The sequence below is a fragment of the Heteronotia binoei genome, chromosome 6 (genome assembly GCF_032191835.1).
Source record: "Heteronotia binoei isolate CCM8104 ecotype False Entrance Well chromosome 6, APGP_CSIRO_Hbin_v1, whole genome shotgun sequence".
NCBI lineage: Eukaryota > Metazoa > Chordata > Lepidosauria > Squamata > Gekkonidae > Heteronotia > Heteronotia binoei.
This window is the reverse complement of record NC_083228.1, coordinates 61,387,066-61,402,164: the sequence shown is the minus strand read 5'-3', so window position 1 is coordinate 61,402,164 and position 15,099 is coordinate 61,387,066. Positions and strand designations below refer to the sequence as shown.

The following is a 15,099-nucleotide window of genomic DNA, read 5'->3' as shown; positions in this document are numbered from 1 at the left end:
TAGGTAACTGTATAATGCAGATCTGTCCAGGTTTTCAATTTTGCTTCCAATGGTTATTTAACAACATCTTTCTTTATCATTGCACTACTGCGGCTGTTTTTTAAGAAAGAATTTTTGTTTCACTTCTGATTTATGGATAGTCTTTGTGTTGTCTTGCACTGTGATTTCAGCTGTTTCCATGTGTTGTTTCACACATCTGAATCCAAGCAGGGCTGAATTTCTGTTTAGGGAGGCCCTGAGCAAAATGGTCACTGTTCCATCCACATACACCTCCATTAACTGTACCTGTGGCAGTAGGTTCTCCCTTACCCACCGTTGTTAGGGTACAGTAGCAAACACCAATCACCAGTTTGACTTCAGGGTCTCCCCTTGTCACTGCAGGCATGCAATGCTATTGCACTACTTTGTAGCACTTAGAGTACAACAAAGATGCCATAACTCCAGCTCTACAGCCACTTGACAGCAGCCAGCAGCTGCCACTCAGAGGGAGAGGGCAAGACAAAGCAGTTTCTTCCAACCATCATCACCCAGCTTCTCACTCAGTCAGGACTGTGAATTGACAACTGGTGTCAGAAGGAAATGATGACTGAGCCTGCCCCATATAGATTCAGAGGATAGCCCTGTTGGTCTGCAGTAGAATAGCAGAGACCAATGAGAATTTTTTAGGTTTAAGCTTTTGAGAGCCTGAAAGATTCCTTCATCAGTATCTGATAAAGGGAACTTTGTTTCTCAAAGGCTTATATCCTGAAAATCTTGTTGGACTCAAACCTAGCTTTATCCCATATAGTGGATGTGGAGGAAGATGCATTGCTTGGGAGATTGAGCAATAGCTGCTGTCTGTTCTCTTTGTCCCTGTGTAGCAAAGGGGAAGGAGGAGCTGCCATATCTACGGGGATAGACAGCATGGTACTCAGAATGGAGAGGTGCCTGGAGGGGAGCTTGATCCTCACTGCTGTCCAAAGGGAGAGAGATCAAGGCAGCTTGCAAGGGGTCAGTGGTGGGCCATCCTCAGTCACTGGGTCATAAACATATGCCTGTAAAATAGAACCCCAGTTGTATCCAGACCAAAGTCATATGGATCAGATTTCATCTTTTAGATGTCAATAGGAAAAACCTCTGTATGATCCAAATATTCTTATTCTAACTGGGTTGTTGCTTATTGCCTTATATTCACATCCTTTCCACAGCTGAAAAAGGGAAGCCTAGGAAAGGTGTCAGTGGGGCAGAGGAAGTAGGGAGAAGTGTTGAGAGAGGTGCTACTTGATGAAGGGAACAAGTAGGGACTGAGGAAGAAGAAACTGAGAGTTTAAGCATTTGAAGGAAAGGGAAGAAATGGGATTTTAAAGAGTTATGGTAGTTATGGAGAGTAGTAGATGTGAAAGAATATGGGGGAGCACTTCCAGTCATGTTAACAGGCTTTATCCCAGTTAAGCCCATGTGAGAACAGCAGTGCTTTATGGTGAATCCATATACCAAATATTGCAATCTTGTTTCAAAGGATAAAGAGACAAGAGATGAGAGAAGGAAGGGTGAGAGCAACTGCTTTGAACATCTCAGTGTCTCTTCAGTTTAGAATGGTTTCAATAAATGTCCATTCTCTGTGAATAATGAGCATAAGCCAAGTTATAAAGGTTAGCAAGAATATAAACTACAGCATGACGGTGCTCACACTGTTATAAATGGTTCAGAGTTGATGAACCAGGATATTTTCATATGTACCCGCAGAGTGCTTTAGTGCACCTAAGCGGTCATAATAAATGACAGGACCCAGTAATAAATGCCCCGTGTGTAATTATAAATAGTACTGATGAGATAAGGAATGAAGATGTACTTGTTGAGCTCTATGGTGATCTATGTTAACCACAAATTAGATCCTCTAATTCCCTTCATTTTCTCAGTAGGTGTTAAAACTGTTTGGAACTGGTCATATTAACATTCACCAGTCTGGGATTTTCGATGGCAAAAGACTGAATCACGATGTTCCTTGGACACATGTAGCTGAATTTTTTGAGCTTGTATGTTAACTTTTAGGCGGGGGATCAAGAAAGGAAATTACAGCAGTATTGAAGGGTGAAACTTCACAAGAAACTCCCAAGACTATCTTTTCTCCACTATTAATTATTATTTACTGACATTAGGATCTTTCATTCTGTTAAGAATCCATGCTGCTGTTTCCTTACTGGAACTATTGCAGTATGATCTGTAATATGAATACAGCTAGTTCAGCATAACAATATGAAAATGGCTGGAATTTAATTAATGGAGATACTTATCCAGAACAGTATCTTGTAACACTGTATATATTTAAAGGGGAAAATGTTTCTTTAATACCCTGTGTTTTAACAAAGGAGAAAATATGAAGTTGATACATTTTTAATTAAAATGAACAATAGAGGAGAGGGAGAAACTGACATTTCCCAGCCAGCAAATAAGATTGAAGTTTAAAATGTTAGTTTCTTATTCTCAAAGAAAATCTGGCCTTGTGTCACAACAATGCGGTGGGAAGGGGCATTTAAATGTCCCAGCCTGGGTATTTCTATTTAAATCTGATTACAGTGAAATAAAACTGAAGCTATTAAAGGTTTAAAAGAACTACAAATACAAGCAGTAAAAGAAGACAGTTAGTAAATGAGGTAGTAAAACATTTCAGTGGGGCAAACAGTTTATCGCAGGCCGCCTCTGTAGCAGGCTGCCTCTGTTCACTTATGTGCTGTTCCCTGAATTGCACTTAAGCCTGCAATTAACCTTTCATGCCTAATGAAGCTGTTTTGCTGGAACATTAAAATATATCATACTGCCTGCTCTTGCAAAAGTGGAGGTGGAGGGGAGAATATCTCAGAATGAATCCATTTTCAGAGCCCATTGTTTAAATGTAAAATTCAAATGTTCCACTTATACTTAAATGGCGAACACATTTTGCAAGGCAATCTGGTTTGATGTGGTACATTTTATTTCTGTACTTATTAATTGTTCTGCATAATTGTTAAAAAATAAAAACCCCACACACCAGTAATTTTATGGTTAGACATTTGCTGTTTGAGGATCAACTATTACCATTTAATTGCCATTGGGAAAGACTGTAGTTCTTCTATATGCAACCAAGATTATATTGTTTTTTCTTCTGCCCCTATCGTTACACCGTTGTGTTTTTAAAAAATAATGCCATTTCCATGAGCAGATCAAACTGACCACTACTTTTAAGTGCAGTCTGTAACTTTCATCAAAATAGATGATAGATTGTTTTCCAATCAAAGTTTAGGAAAATAACCCTTATTAAACTTTTCATAAAAGATTCCTTTTAAAGATGGACCTAAGTGTCTGGGTCTTGAGATCACAAAGTAACTTTGATGTATGCAAGTGACTCATTGATTCTTCTTCAATGATTTGATGCTGAACCAGTCAAATTCGACCCCCCCCCCCCCTTTGGTAAGGTGGAAGGTATTTTAAAAAGGGGAAATCATGAATCAAAGGTGAGTTAAATATGCCTGGAAGGTAGGGCTGACAAATTGTGAATATCACAGGATTTACATTTCCAGCCAATAATATCAACTCTAAGCATTGGAAACAAAACCTGATTAAAGATAGGTAAAGTGTATAATAAATATTTAAGTCCTGGTATTGTTATCGACTCTTTGGTTGCATTTTGATGTAAATTCTACTTGCCAGCAGCATCTGTGCATCATTTTGACTTGGTAAATGAAATTCTTCTAGACCGTCAGTCTGAAATAATGAATTGTTCCCCCAGTTAATTGTACTGCTTTGATAACAAGGAGCTTTGTTGGGCCCAGAGAACACAATAAGTGAATTTCATCGGATGATTTGTGTGACATTTTGAAAAATGATCTTCTGGAGTGACCTGATTTTAATGGAACTCTAACAGCATGCCAGCATGCGCCAGTATGCAGCATTGAAAAGTAGTTCTTTCTGCATACTAGCACACTGACAAGCATATTTTAAGAACAAGAAGAAGCTTTGGGGAAAGTAGCTGTTATTCAGCTCCAAACTTGATAGCTTGGGAGATGTCCAACAACCAGCATCTTCCTTAGGATTATAGACAAGCATGTTCAGTGCACATTATTCATCTAGATCCTATGGATTTCTTACATGCAGCCATTGGAGCAGTAACATTTGCAGTTGTATCTAAAATGGGGTCTTGTGCTTAACAAGCAAGTCCCAAACTGTGTTTGTACTTCTAATGCATTCACTCCCTAGAGTTTCTTTGGACTCAAGTAACCCAAGGGATGCTGGACAAGAAAACTTCAATGCACCAACACAGTGACAACAGAAGTTAGAACATGCCTGGTTTAGCAAAGGCAACATTTGGGACCTTGGACAGTAATCAGACCTTGGACTATAATCAGAACATATTTGATCATAGCCTGTGTCTGTAGTTATAGCTGTAGGGATGTTTCAAAACACAGATAAAATTTTATTTATTTTTTATTTACAATATTTATATCACATCTTTCTGCCCAACCAGGGTCACTAGGTAGCTGGAAGCAACAACAGAAGTGTGAAGACCAAACCCAGTGTGTTGTAGAGATGAAAGTGCTATGTGATATGGAATTCCATTATAACCCCAACATTTTCCTTTGGTAACTTAAGACTATGGGACCAATTTAGACATAACCATTTTCTGAGGCAAGCTGAGGCTGTGGAAGTTGGAAGCAGCTCAAATGTTCCTTATTATATGTCTCACCCAAATGTGTTTAGAGTATGTATGCCAATGCAACCATATCATTGTTGGTGGATTGCTGATGTAGAATATTCTTGCATATGACTTGGTAATGCATATGCCAAGAAGCATTCAGACATCATGGTACCATTTCCAAATATTGTGAAGTCACAGCTCAGGGATGTGTTAATGTCTAAAATAGCCACCGATACAAAGTTTATTCAGTATCTGACTGCAGGACCACTTTTAGGGACATACAGAATTTTCTACCAATCAGATTGGGAAGAGACCCTGCGGGCTGGCTTTTTTATCTTCTGAGTCATCTGCCACTGTTTGCTCAGAACTAGGGATGTGCATTCGGTTCAGCCGAACCGTATTTACAGCTGAATCACCACTGATTCGGCTGTATACGGAATAGGCTGAAGCCGATCCCCATAGGCGCCCATTACACGGCAGCCGAATACGGCTCGCCGCATGCTTCCGAATAGCTATTCGGAAGTATATGACTGTCAATTCAAAAGGCGGAAAAGTAGCTTCTGCAGCCTCAAAGGAGCTGCTTGCCTACTTTCCCGCCTTTAGTTGCCTTTTCCCGCCTCTCCCATAGCCTCCCTGGGATCAGGGAGGGGGGGAGGGGAAAGAGGAGCCCCAGCAGCCAATCCAAAGCATGCATTTGCAAAATGCATTGCAAATGCATGCTTTGCAGGGCTTTTTAAGGAGTCTTCCTGGTTGGACTCCTCCATTGCTGCTGTGTTGGTTGGTGTGAGAGATTGTGCTGCTGCTGGCTGGCCCTTGGCTTCAGCTGCTGCCTGCTGCTCTCTCACTCAGCCTTACCAGACTTCCCTGGACTAGAGAAGACAGTCTTGGGGTTCTTGTTTTATTTATTGTTGGTAAAAGGACTTTTTAAGACTCAGAGTCCCTTTACTTATCCAGATTTGGGTGGTGGTGGTGGGGTAGCTTATTTGGGGTTAGGGGTTTCTGCTTGGGGAGGGGGCCTGGGGTGTGGGGGGTTTGCCAATTTGCCCATATCTTAATTTAGTGAGAGGACTTTTAAAAGTGCAGTGTCCTTTTACTTCTCCTGATTTGGCTGGCTTGGATTTCTTGGGGTTAGGGTGAAGGGTTTTTTTTTGGGGGGGGGGGGTGGCAAAGTTCCTGTATTGTTAAAAGTTGAGGTTTTTTACTGTTTTAAAAGTATTCAGTGTTTGATTTGTTGCTGCTGTATTGTGCTGCTGCTGTTACTTTTATCTTCAGGTTATTGAGAGGGGTGCTGTTTGGCCTAATTTTCATTGTTTAAAAGGCCACTTTTGTCCCCCTTTTTCTGGTTCTGGTTTTAGGGGTGGGGGTGTTGTTGTTGACTGATTTGGCCTGAGCTTTCTTGTTGGTGAAAAGGCCACTTTTTTAACACTTGGCCTTTTGTGATTCTGCTGGTTTTGTTTTGGGTTTTTTTAATTACCTCTGGTTGGTGTGGGGGTTGGCGAGAGTGTGTGTGGGCTGGGTCACTTTCTTTTTATAGAGTAGATTGTGTGTTCTGTGGCAGGGAAGCTGGCACCTGGGTGAGAGACCCAGAGCCAGCAGGCTTGTTGTGGTTGGCCAGCTCTCCCCGTGTTGTTTGGGGCAGGGCTGGAGAGCTGGCATCTGTAGATTGTGTGTTCTGTGGCAGGGAAGCTGGCACCTAGGTGAGAGACCCAGAACCAGCAGGCTTGTTGTGGTTGGCCAGCTCTCCCCATGTTGTTTGGGGCAGGGCTGGAGAGCTGGCATCTGTAGATTGTGTGTTCTGTGGCAGGGAAGCTGGCACCTGGGTGAGAGACCCAGAGCCAGCAGGCTTGTTGTGGTTGGCCAGCTCTCCCCGTGTTGTTTGGGGCAGGGCTGGAGAGCTGGCATCTGTAGATTGTGTGTCTGTGGCAGGGAAGCTGGCACCTGGGTGAGAGACCCAGAACCAGCAGGCTTGTTGTGGTTGGCCAGCTCTCCCTGTGTTGTTTGGGGCAGGGCTGGAGAGCTGGCATCTGGGTTTGCTGCAGCCAGGTCTGCCTCAAACCCCCTGCCCCCCCCGCCCAGTAGCCTCTAATTATGCCCTATGTTGCCATTGATATCAATGGCCCATAGGGTATAATGATGGAATAGGGGCACCCTCTTTGGGTGCCCCTGGAATGGGATCCCCTGGCCCAATCTTTTTGGGACTTGGAGGGGTTGGAGGGGAGCGTCCCCTGCAGGTCCCCTGCAAATTTTGGGGCTCTCCCTCAAACCCCCTCCCCTCCAAGCAGCTTCAAATATACCCTATTTGCCATTGATTTCAGTGGCCCATAGGGTATAATAGGGCCGTTATAGCAGCGCCCGCCTCACGGCCTCACTGGATCTCTTTTTTTCAGTCTCTTCGGGGTATTTTACTTGTTTATTTGATGGGACCACAGCAGCTTTGTTTGTTCTTCCCACAAAATATAGGCTCTTGAGAACTTTAACTTAAACCACAGATTTATTGTAACACAAAGTCTTAACTTGGGGATATGGGAGATATTTACACAGGCTAAAACGTTGCTCAGTTGTTTCAAGCTTTACAATCACTTTTACTTTCTTGAGTCTTTCACAGTTACACAGTTCACAGTTTCCCTTTAACTCACTCTCTACCTCTAGCCAAGGTCTGGCCTCTTGGGATTGATGTGTCAAGTCTCACCCCTCGACTGGAGTCTCTCCTCTCAGCCCTTCTTGGTGTCTCAGACCCACATCCACTCCCTCAACCACCTCACTAGATCTTCAGAGTCGTCTATAGGTGTTTGTGACCATTCAGGTCTTAGCTGACTCACACACACACAGCCCTCTTGGCTGGTTTTGTCGAGCTTGCAGTCTCTGGAAGACTTCCCCGTCTCCGCCTCAAGCTCCTTCACAGGATCAGCTGCCCTCTCAGTCCTTCTGGCAGGCTCAAACTGACCCTCTCAGTCTTTGTCAGGTCCCCACTGACAGACTTCTCTGACAGGCACCTTCTCTGTCAGAAGCCAACTGACTGAACGACAGCCTCAGCCGTTTCCGTCTCTCAACTACTTTTCCTCCCTGAGAGCTCTGAGCACTTTGCCCCCACCCTCAGGTCACCTGAAGCAGGCCCTGTGCGTCTTCAGTTTCTGGTTAACCCCTAGCTTTCCGTCACAGCCGTATATTCGGAAATAGCCGCGCATCTACCATATATGCGGCTATTCCGAATGCGGTATTCAGCAGTATACGGGAATTCCGAATTTTTTTCCCCCGTATACTTCCGAATCCGTGTAATGCCAATTTTTTTTTTTTTGCACACCCCTACTCAGAACACTGTTTTTGTGTTGTAACTCTTTATAGCAAAACTGGTCCCACAGGCTCCTCTATCTTACACAGAAGATACAAAATTTATAATAATAATAATAAATTTTAATTTATATCCCGCCCTCCCCACCGAAGCAGGCTCAGGGTGGCTTACATGACATAGTACATTGTACCATGATACAACAATAAAATTCAAAGCAATTTGCAATTAAAATACAATTACATAAAAACAACATTTGAATTAATAATTTAAATTACAATGTCACATAAAATGATGCTACAGTCTTAATATGCATATGAACACAGTTTTTGTGGTGATGGTGCAACGGTTCCACCTTAAAAGGCCAGCTGAAAGAGGACAGTTTACAAGCCCGACGGAACTGATTAAGGCTCCGTAGGGCCCATACCTCCTCTGGTAGCTGGTTCCACCATTAGGGTGCTGTTACCGTGAAGGCCCGTTCCCTTGTCGCTTTTAATCTGGCCTCCTTTGGCCCAGGGTTTTTCAGCAGATTTTGTGAGCTAGATCTCAGTACTCTCTGGGGAACATATGGGGAGAGACGGTCTCTAAGGTAGACAGGTGATCAGCCATATAGGGCTTCAAAGGTGATAACCAGCACCTTGTAATGAACTCGGTACACAATAGGCAGCCAATGCAGTTCCCGCAGCACAGGCCACACATGTTCCTACCTAGGGAGTCCCATTAACAGCCTGGCTGCTGCGTTCTGCACTAGCTGTAGTTTCTGAGTTTGGCACAGGGGCAGCCCCATGTAGAGGGCATTACAGTAGTCTAACCTTGAGGTGACCGTTGCGTGCATCACTGTTGCCAAGTCGTCACGCTCCAGGAAGGGAGCCAGCTGCCTCGCCTGCCTAAGATGAAAAACAGATTTAGCAGTGGCTGCTATCTGGGCTTCCATTGTCAGAGAAGACTCCAGTAGCACCCCCAAGCTCTTGACCCTGTGCACTGCTTCCAGTGCTGCACCATCAAAAGCTGGTAGGGGAATTTCCCCTCCCAGACCGCCACGGCCCAGGCAAAGGACCTCTGTCTTCGCTGGATTTAACTTCAACCCACTCAGCCTAAGCCAGCCTCCCACGGCTTGCAGCGCCAGGTCCAGATTTTTAGTGACATCGTCAGTCCATCCATCCATCAATAGATAGAGCTGGGTGTCATCAGCATACTGGTGACAACCCAGCCCATATCTCCGGGCAAGGGGGCACATGTAGATGTTAAACAACATCAGGGAGAGGACCTCTCCCTGAAGCACCCCACATTTAAGTAGGTGTCTCTGGGATAGTTCTCCCCCAATCTCCACCCTTTGTCCCCGACCCTCAAGGAAAGAGGAAAGCCACTGCAAGGCCAGCCCCTGAATCCCTGAGTCGGCAAGGTGGCGGGTCAGCAACTGGTGGTCGACCCTATCGGGCGGCCGATAGGTCTAACAACAACAGTACCGCTGAACCACCTCAACCCAGATGCCGCTGGAGATCATCCATGAGGGCAACAAGCACTGTCTCCGTCTCATGGCCTGGGCGGAAGCCGGAATGGATCTAAGGTGGAATCGTCATCCAGAAAACTCTGCAGCTGTAACGCCACTGCCCTCTCTATAATTTTGCCCCAAAAGGGCAAATTGGAGACCAGCCAGTAATGCGCCAATTCAGTTGGGTCTGATGTAGCCTTTTTCAGGAGGGGACGGACCACAGCCTCTTTAAAGGGTGCTGGAAAAAGGCCCTCTGAGAGGGATCTATTTATGATGTCCCATATAGGACATCTTAGCTCTCTCTGGCAAGCTTTAATTAGCCAGGAGGGACATGGGTCCAGATCACAGGTTGTTAGATGTACAGTAGAGAGGATTCTGTCAACTTCCTCCAAGCTGAGTGTGTCGAAGCGATACAGGATCAAACTGGAAGACAGGCACGGAGCCTCACCTTTAAGTATTGCCACTACCAGAAGATTATAGCAATGTGTCAGTTAACATGTAGACATGAAACCTTTTTTGGGGGGAGGGGTTTTGTTAAGACTCTTTTTCAAATAATGAACTATAGGCTCTTCCTGGCTGCATTCCCTGTTCAAATTTAAGCTTGTTTATGTGTGGCAGAATTGCCACAATGAAAGATCAGTTTAATTGTTAAAAAAAATTGTCAATATAACCGTTGATTATGAAAATGACAAATATATAGTGAGGAGGACTATATGTCTAGAACTTAACCTTCTCTGATATTAACTCAAGAGACAGGGAGAATAAATGTCAGGTTACCAGAATTCACTAGCCTATTTCCTTGAGAAAGCTGATGTGTTTGAAACACAGGGAAATTTTCTCAGCAATAAAGCGTTATTTGCGCAGGATGGCATCTACTGTCTATCTCTGCTTTTGCTATGTATATATGAAAAATTGTATACAAAAATTAAATATCTGTGTCTGTGATCATATGCATGTTGAGAAACTACATGCTTGCATCACAGAACTGAAGAACAGGTATATGGGCAGGATGCTTACTGCCAGAATTGACAGATAATGTGTGATTTTGTAGTACCCTCGGGGCTCTTTTGGGTTGAACTGGTATGTGGAGCTGTGTTACTAAAGATAAATGTGGTATCCCATCTCCCCCAGTTATGTGTACCTTACCATTTGACAGAAAATACCTTAGCTCTGCACCTCATTTAGTTAACATCTCTTTTTGTGTTCAAATTCAAGAAGTCAGTTCTCACAAGTAAGTTTCTAGTGCCAGAGAACTTAGTGGAGTTAGGAGTTTCCCTTCTCACTTGGAAAGAGTTGTACCAGAAAAGTTAAAGAATGCTGGGCATGAAATTATAGAATCTACACAAGTCTCACAGTAGGACATTAAATCATTCTTCCTCTCTTATTTTTCCTTTCAGGGCTCGCCATTGCAAGTGCACTGATAGACATTTCACAACAGAAGCCCTCAGAATGTAAAGATAAGAGTTCAGGAGTCAGAAACAGAAAACATCACCTTTCAACACGTCAAGGAACTTGCGTCTGAGATCAAGAGAATGCATTTGTACATTCTGTAATTTTTTTTCTTTTTTAACGAGCTTCCATTGTAAGCTAAACTACAGCCTCAGTTTTTGTGGAGGCAACCTCTGGACAATGGTACAGATGATGGTCAGAAGCACGAGGCCCTGCTGGAAGAGCACCTTTGTCCATCTGTGCCCTCAAAGCAGGGCAGCCTGGAGGGCAAATGTGAATATTTTGGGCGAGCTTGAGGAAATGCATCCGTAATGAGATGAAAAACAAAACATTTCTTCATACTTGTTCTTATCTATATCAGGAAATGATGGAGAAAGATTGTACATTTTTTTTAATGTGGAAGGAAATATATCACTGAAAATTAAACAATTCTTAAGGATTCATTGTACACATAGAAATAATGGGTTGCTCAGTTTCTCAGCTTGATAAACACTTAAGATGCATACATAAAGAAGGAACTGGCACTGTTAGGGATATTATTATTTCCCAGTTAAGAAAGCAGATTTTGAAGTAGGTGATAGGCAGATATGTTTAAATATTCGTATATTTCAAGGATAGCATATAGAAAACTGGCTTTATAGGATTTCTGCCTTCCAAAAGACTTTGCAACAATCCAAACTAAAGCAGGATTAAAAGTGGACTGCTTCATAAGAATTCTGAATGAGAAACACAGTAAAGAGTAGATGCCCATCTTCCATGCCAGCCAACTAGCTCATTATCCCAGTTGATTATGAGAAAGCCAGCCCAGCAGCCAAGATCTTTGTAACAGCCATCTCCAAAACTGCAAGACTCTGAAGAGCTTAACTCTTTATTCTTGTGCAGTAGTGTGTCTGATTCTGTTTTACTACTGTAATATTGAGGGAAGGCCAAAGACCAATGTGCTATTCAGCTTACCTAAGCCCACTGACTTCATTGGGTTTAGGGCATCCTTAAATTAGTTTTGGATTGTAGCCTTGTTGCTTGGTGTTAAATCATTCTTCTCAACTCTTCTTCAACAGTAATTTTGCCACACCAACCCTTTTTCAGAGTCCAAACAGCAAATTCAACAGTCCTTCATTTCTTCCTCTTAAAAAAAAAAAAAAAAAAAGATCACAGCACCTTAAACATAAATCACTCTAAAAATCACCAAAGATCTTTTAGCATTTTTGGTGTTCAAGATTCTTAGAATAGCTTTTCTGTAGGAGAATCAACAAGTTGCGTACCATAGTGTATCCCAAAGTTAAAGGGAAACCCTCCTCTAGGTATTTGCAAGGAAATAAGGAAACAATAAAGCAACCTATTGCCATTACATAGCATTTAGTATTTTACAATGTCTTTTTCAGACAGTGGCAGTGGATGAGGCACTCTTATAGTCTCAGTCCAGAGAACATTAAATGCATGTGAGTGAAATCAATGCAACTTTAGTGCTTAACTGTTCTCCTTAATCTTGTTCATTTCACTGGGACTTAAGTGTGCAAACTTCTTTGGAGTTAGGCTGCACCTTAAGTGTTTGTAGCAAGTTACACAAACCAAGGCCTTTTGCTAGAGCTTCCTTGTAAAGACAGAACAGTAGCTCTTAATCTGCAGAGCTGTGAACACTTGAAGTAGTCCATGAGATATAAACTCTTACCTGTGGTAGAGTTTGGTAAATATGAAAATGAAAGAAATATAATTGATGTTTACTACTATATCTTCATTTTTATTTTTATTTTCTTTCCGGAAGGGAATGAGATTTCACTGTTTACACTTTGACTACATAGTTACTTGCATGCCAAGGTGGTGCAGTAGCAGTAAACGCCCTGTTTGTGAGTTAGTAGTGTTTCTTTTGTAATGCCACTCAAACATCAGATGACTTATGTTGGATGAGGACTGAATGTATAAAAGCAGACATTTAAAATTCTTTAAAAGGAACTGTTGTACAGTATGTAGTTCCCTCTCATCCAGAATAATTAGGTTACATTTTACTATGACTGCTATACTGTTTTGATTAGTTGCACATTGATAAATTATGCTGGCATGATTGTTGGAATATTTTCACATTTCAAAAAGAGACTAATTATTATGCTAAAGTTATGTTGTCACAGTATGATACTTTTTGGTTGACTGTTCTGACCTCACATAGTTGTTACCCTAAAACAAAGGACCTGCTTCTCCAAGAACTTATCTAATAAATGACGCCATTTACATTTAAGTTCTTTTAGAATTAGGGCCAAAAAAAAAAGATTTTTGTTAGAAATTATCAATCATTGAACAGTTGTAACTCAAATAAGAGGTGTTTTTTAAAGCAAACCCTTCTGTCATTGTAGTGTTGATTTGGTTAAAGAAAAATGTCATTAGAACTGGCATGTATGAGTAAGATGATTATTTGAAGAAAGACAAAAGAGAAATAAAAGACTTGGCTGTACATTTGCTACATTTTCTCAACTTTTTAAAAATTGTCCTTGACTCAAATATTTTATGTCTGCCTTCGATCTGAAACAGTTACTCTGAAATGCTCAAATATATTTAATCTTAAATTAGTTACGTCATTAACAGTAGCACTTGGAGTGCTGGAAATACTATTTTTATAATGTTTGTCATGTGTTCAGATGCAATCAGCCAGTCAATACCTTTGTTGGCATAGATTTTTTTTTAAAAAAACACAGATTTTCTGATATACAGAAAACAGTCAACTCACCAGAGCTTTAACATAATTGCTTCTCAGTCTTTTGGCTACGATCAGATGTGTTCAGATGCAGTAGCTGCATGAAAGAAATTAGTTAATGGTAAGTATTGTGTGTGAATGCTTAAGTAAGAATGTTATGGAAAATATTTTGTCTTGAGATATTCTTGGAGTTCTCATTATCACCATGTGATTCATCTGTCACAACTAAAACTACAGCTTTGATGTGTGATACCAAGCACCTTACACCAATGCCATATACTGGTTAGAGTAAGAACATAAGAGAAGCCATGTTAGATCAGGCCAATGGCCCATCCAGTCCAACACTCTGTGTCACACAGTGCCAAAAAATGTATATATATATACACACCCACACACTGTGGCTAATAGCCACTGATGGACCTCTGCTCCATATTTTTATCTAAACCCCTCTTGAAGGTGACTATGCTTGTGGCCGCCACCACCTCTTGTGGCAGTGAATTCCACATGTTAATCACCCTTTGGGTGAAGAAGTACTTCCTTTTATCCGTTTTAACCTGTCTGCTCAGCAATTTCATCGAATGCCCACGAGTTCTTGTATTGTGAGAAAGGGAGAAAAGTACTTCTTTCTCTACTTTCTCCATCCCATGCATTATCTTATAAACCTCTATCATGTCACCCCGCAGTCGACGTTTTTCCAAGCTAAAGAGTCCTAAGCGTTTCAACCTTTCTTCATAGGGAAAGTGTTTCAGCCCTTTAATCATTCTAGTTGCTCTTTTCTGCACTTTCTCCAATGCTATAATATCCTTTTTGAGGTGTGGCGACCAGAACTGCACACAGTACTCCAAATGAGACCGCACCATCGATTTATACAGGGGCATTATGATACTGGCTGATTTGTTTTCAATTCCCTTCCTAAAAATTCCCAGCATGGCGTTGGCCTTTTTTATTGCAAACGCACACTGTCTTGACATTTTCAGTGAGTTATCTACCACGACCCCAAGATCTCTCTCTTGGTCATTCTCTGCCAGTTCACACCCCATCAACTTGTATTTGTAGCTGGGATTCTTGGCCCCAATGTGCATTACTTTGCACTTGGCCACATTGAACTGCATCTGCCACGTTGACGCCCACTCACCCAGCCTCAACAGATCCCTTTGGAGTTCCTCACAATCCTCTCTGGTTCTCACCACCCTGAACAATTTAGTGTCATCCGCAAACTTGGCCACTTCACTGCTCACTCCCAACTCTAAATCATTTATGAACAAGTTAAAGAGCATGGGACCCAGTACCGAGCCCTGCGGCACCCCACTGCTTACCGTCCTCCACTGCGAAGACTGCCCATTTATACTCACTCTCTGCTTCCTATTACTCAGCCAGTTTTTGATCCACAAGAGGACCTGTCCTTTTACTCCATGACTCTCAAGCTTTCTAAGGAGCCTTTGATGAGGAACTTTATCAAAAGCTTTCTGGAAGTCAAGGTAAACAACATCTATCGTGTCTCCTTTGTCCACATGAGTCCTCAGAGTGTTGTCAGAGAT

At 42.2% G+C, this 15,099-nt stretch overlaps 1 protein-coding gene across 1 annotated transcript in view; it reads left to right on the top strand.

Moving 5' to 3' along the window:
• The window catches only part of ATRNL1 (attractin like 1), a 1,015,273-nt gene extending 1,001,947 nt beyond the window's left edge, over positions 1 to 13,326 (top strand). The window contains exon 29 of the mRNA XM_060241568.1: positions 10,827 to 13,326. Coding sequence (XP_060097551.1) covers positions 10,827 to 10,951 — 125 coding nt within the window. The 3' untranslated portion in view covers positions 10,952 to 13,326. The remainder of the gene's footprint in view (positions 1 to 10,826) is intronic.
• The last annotated feature ends 1,773 nt before the right edge of the window (positions 13,327 to 15,099 follow it).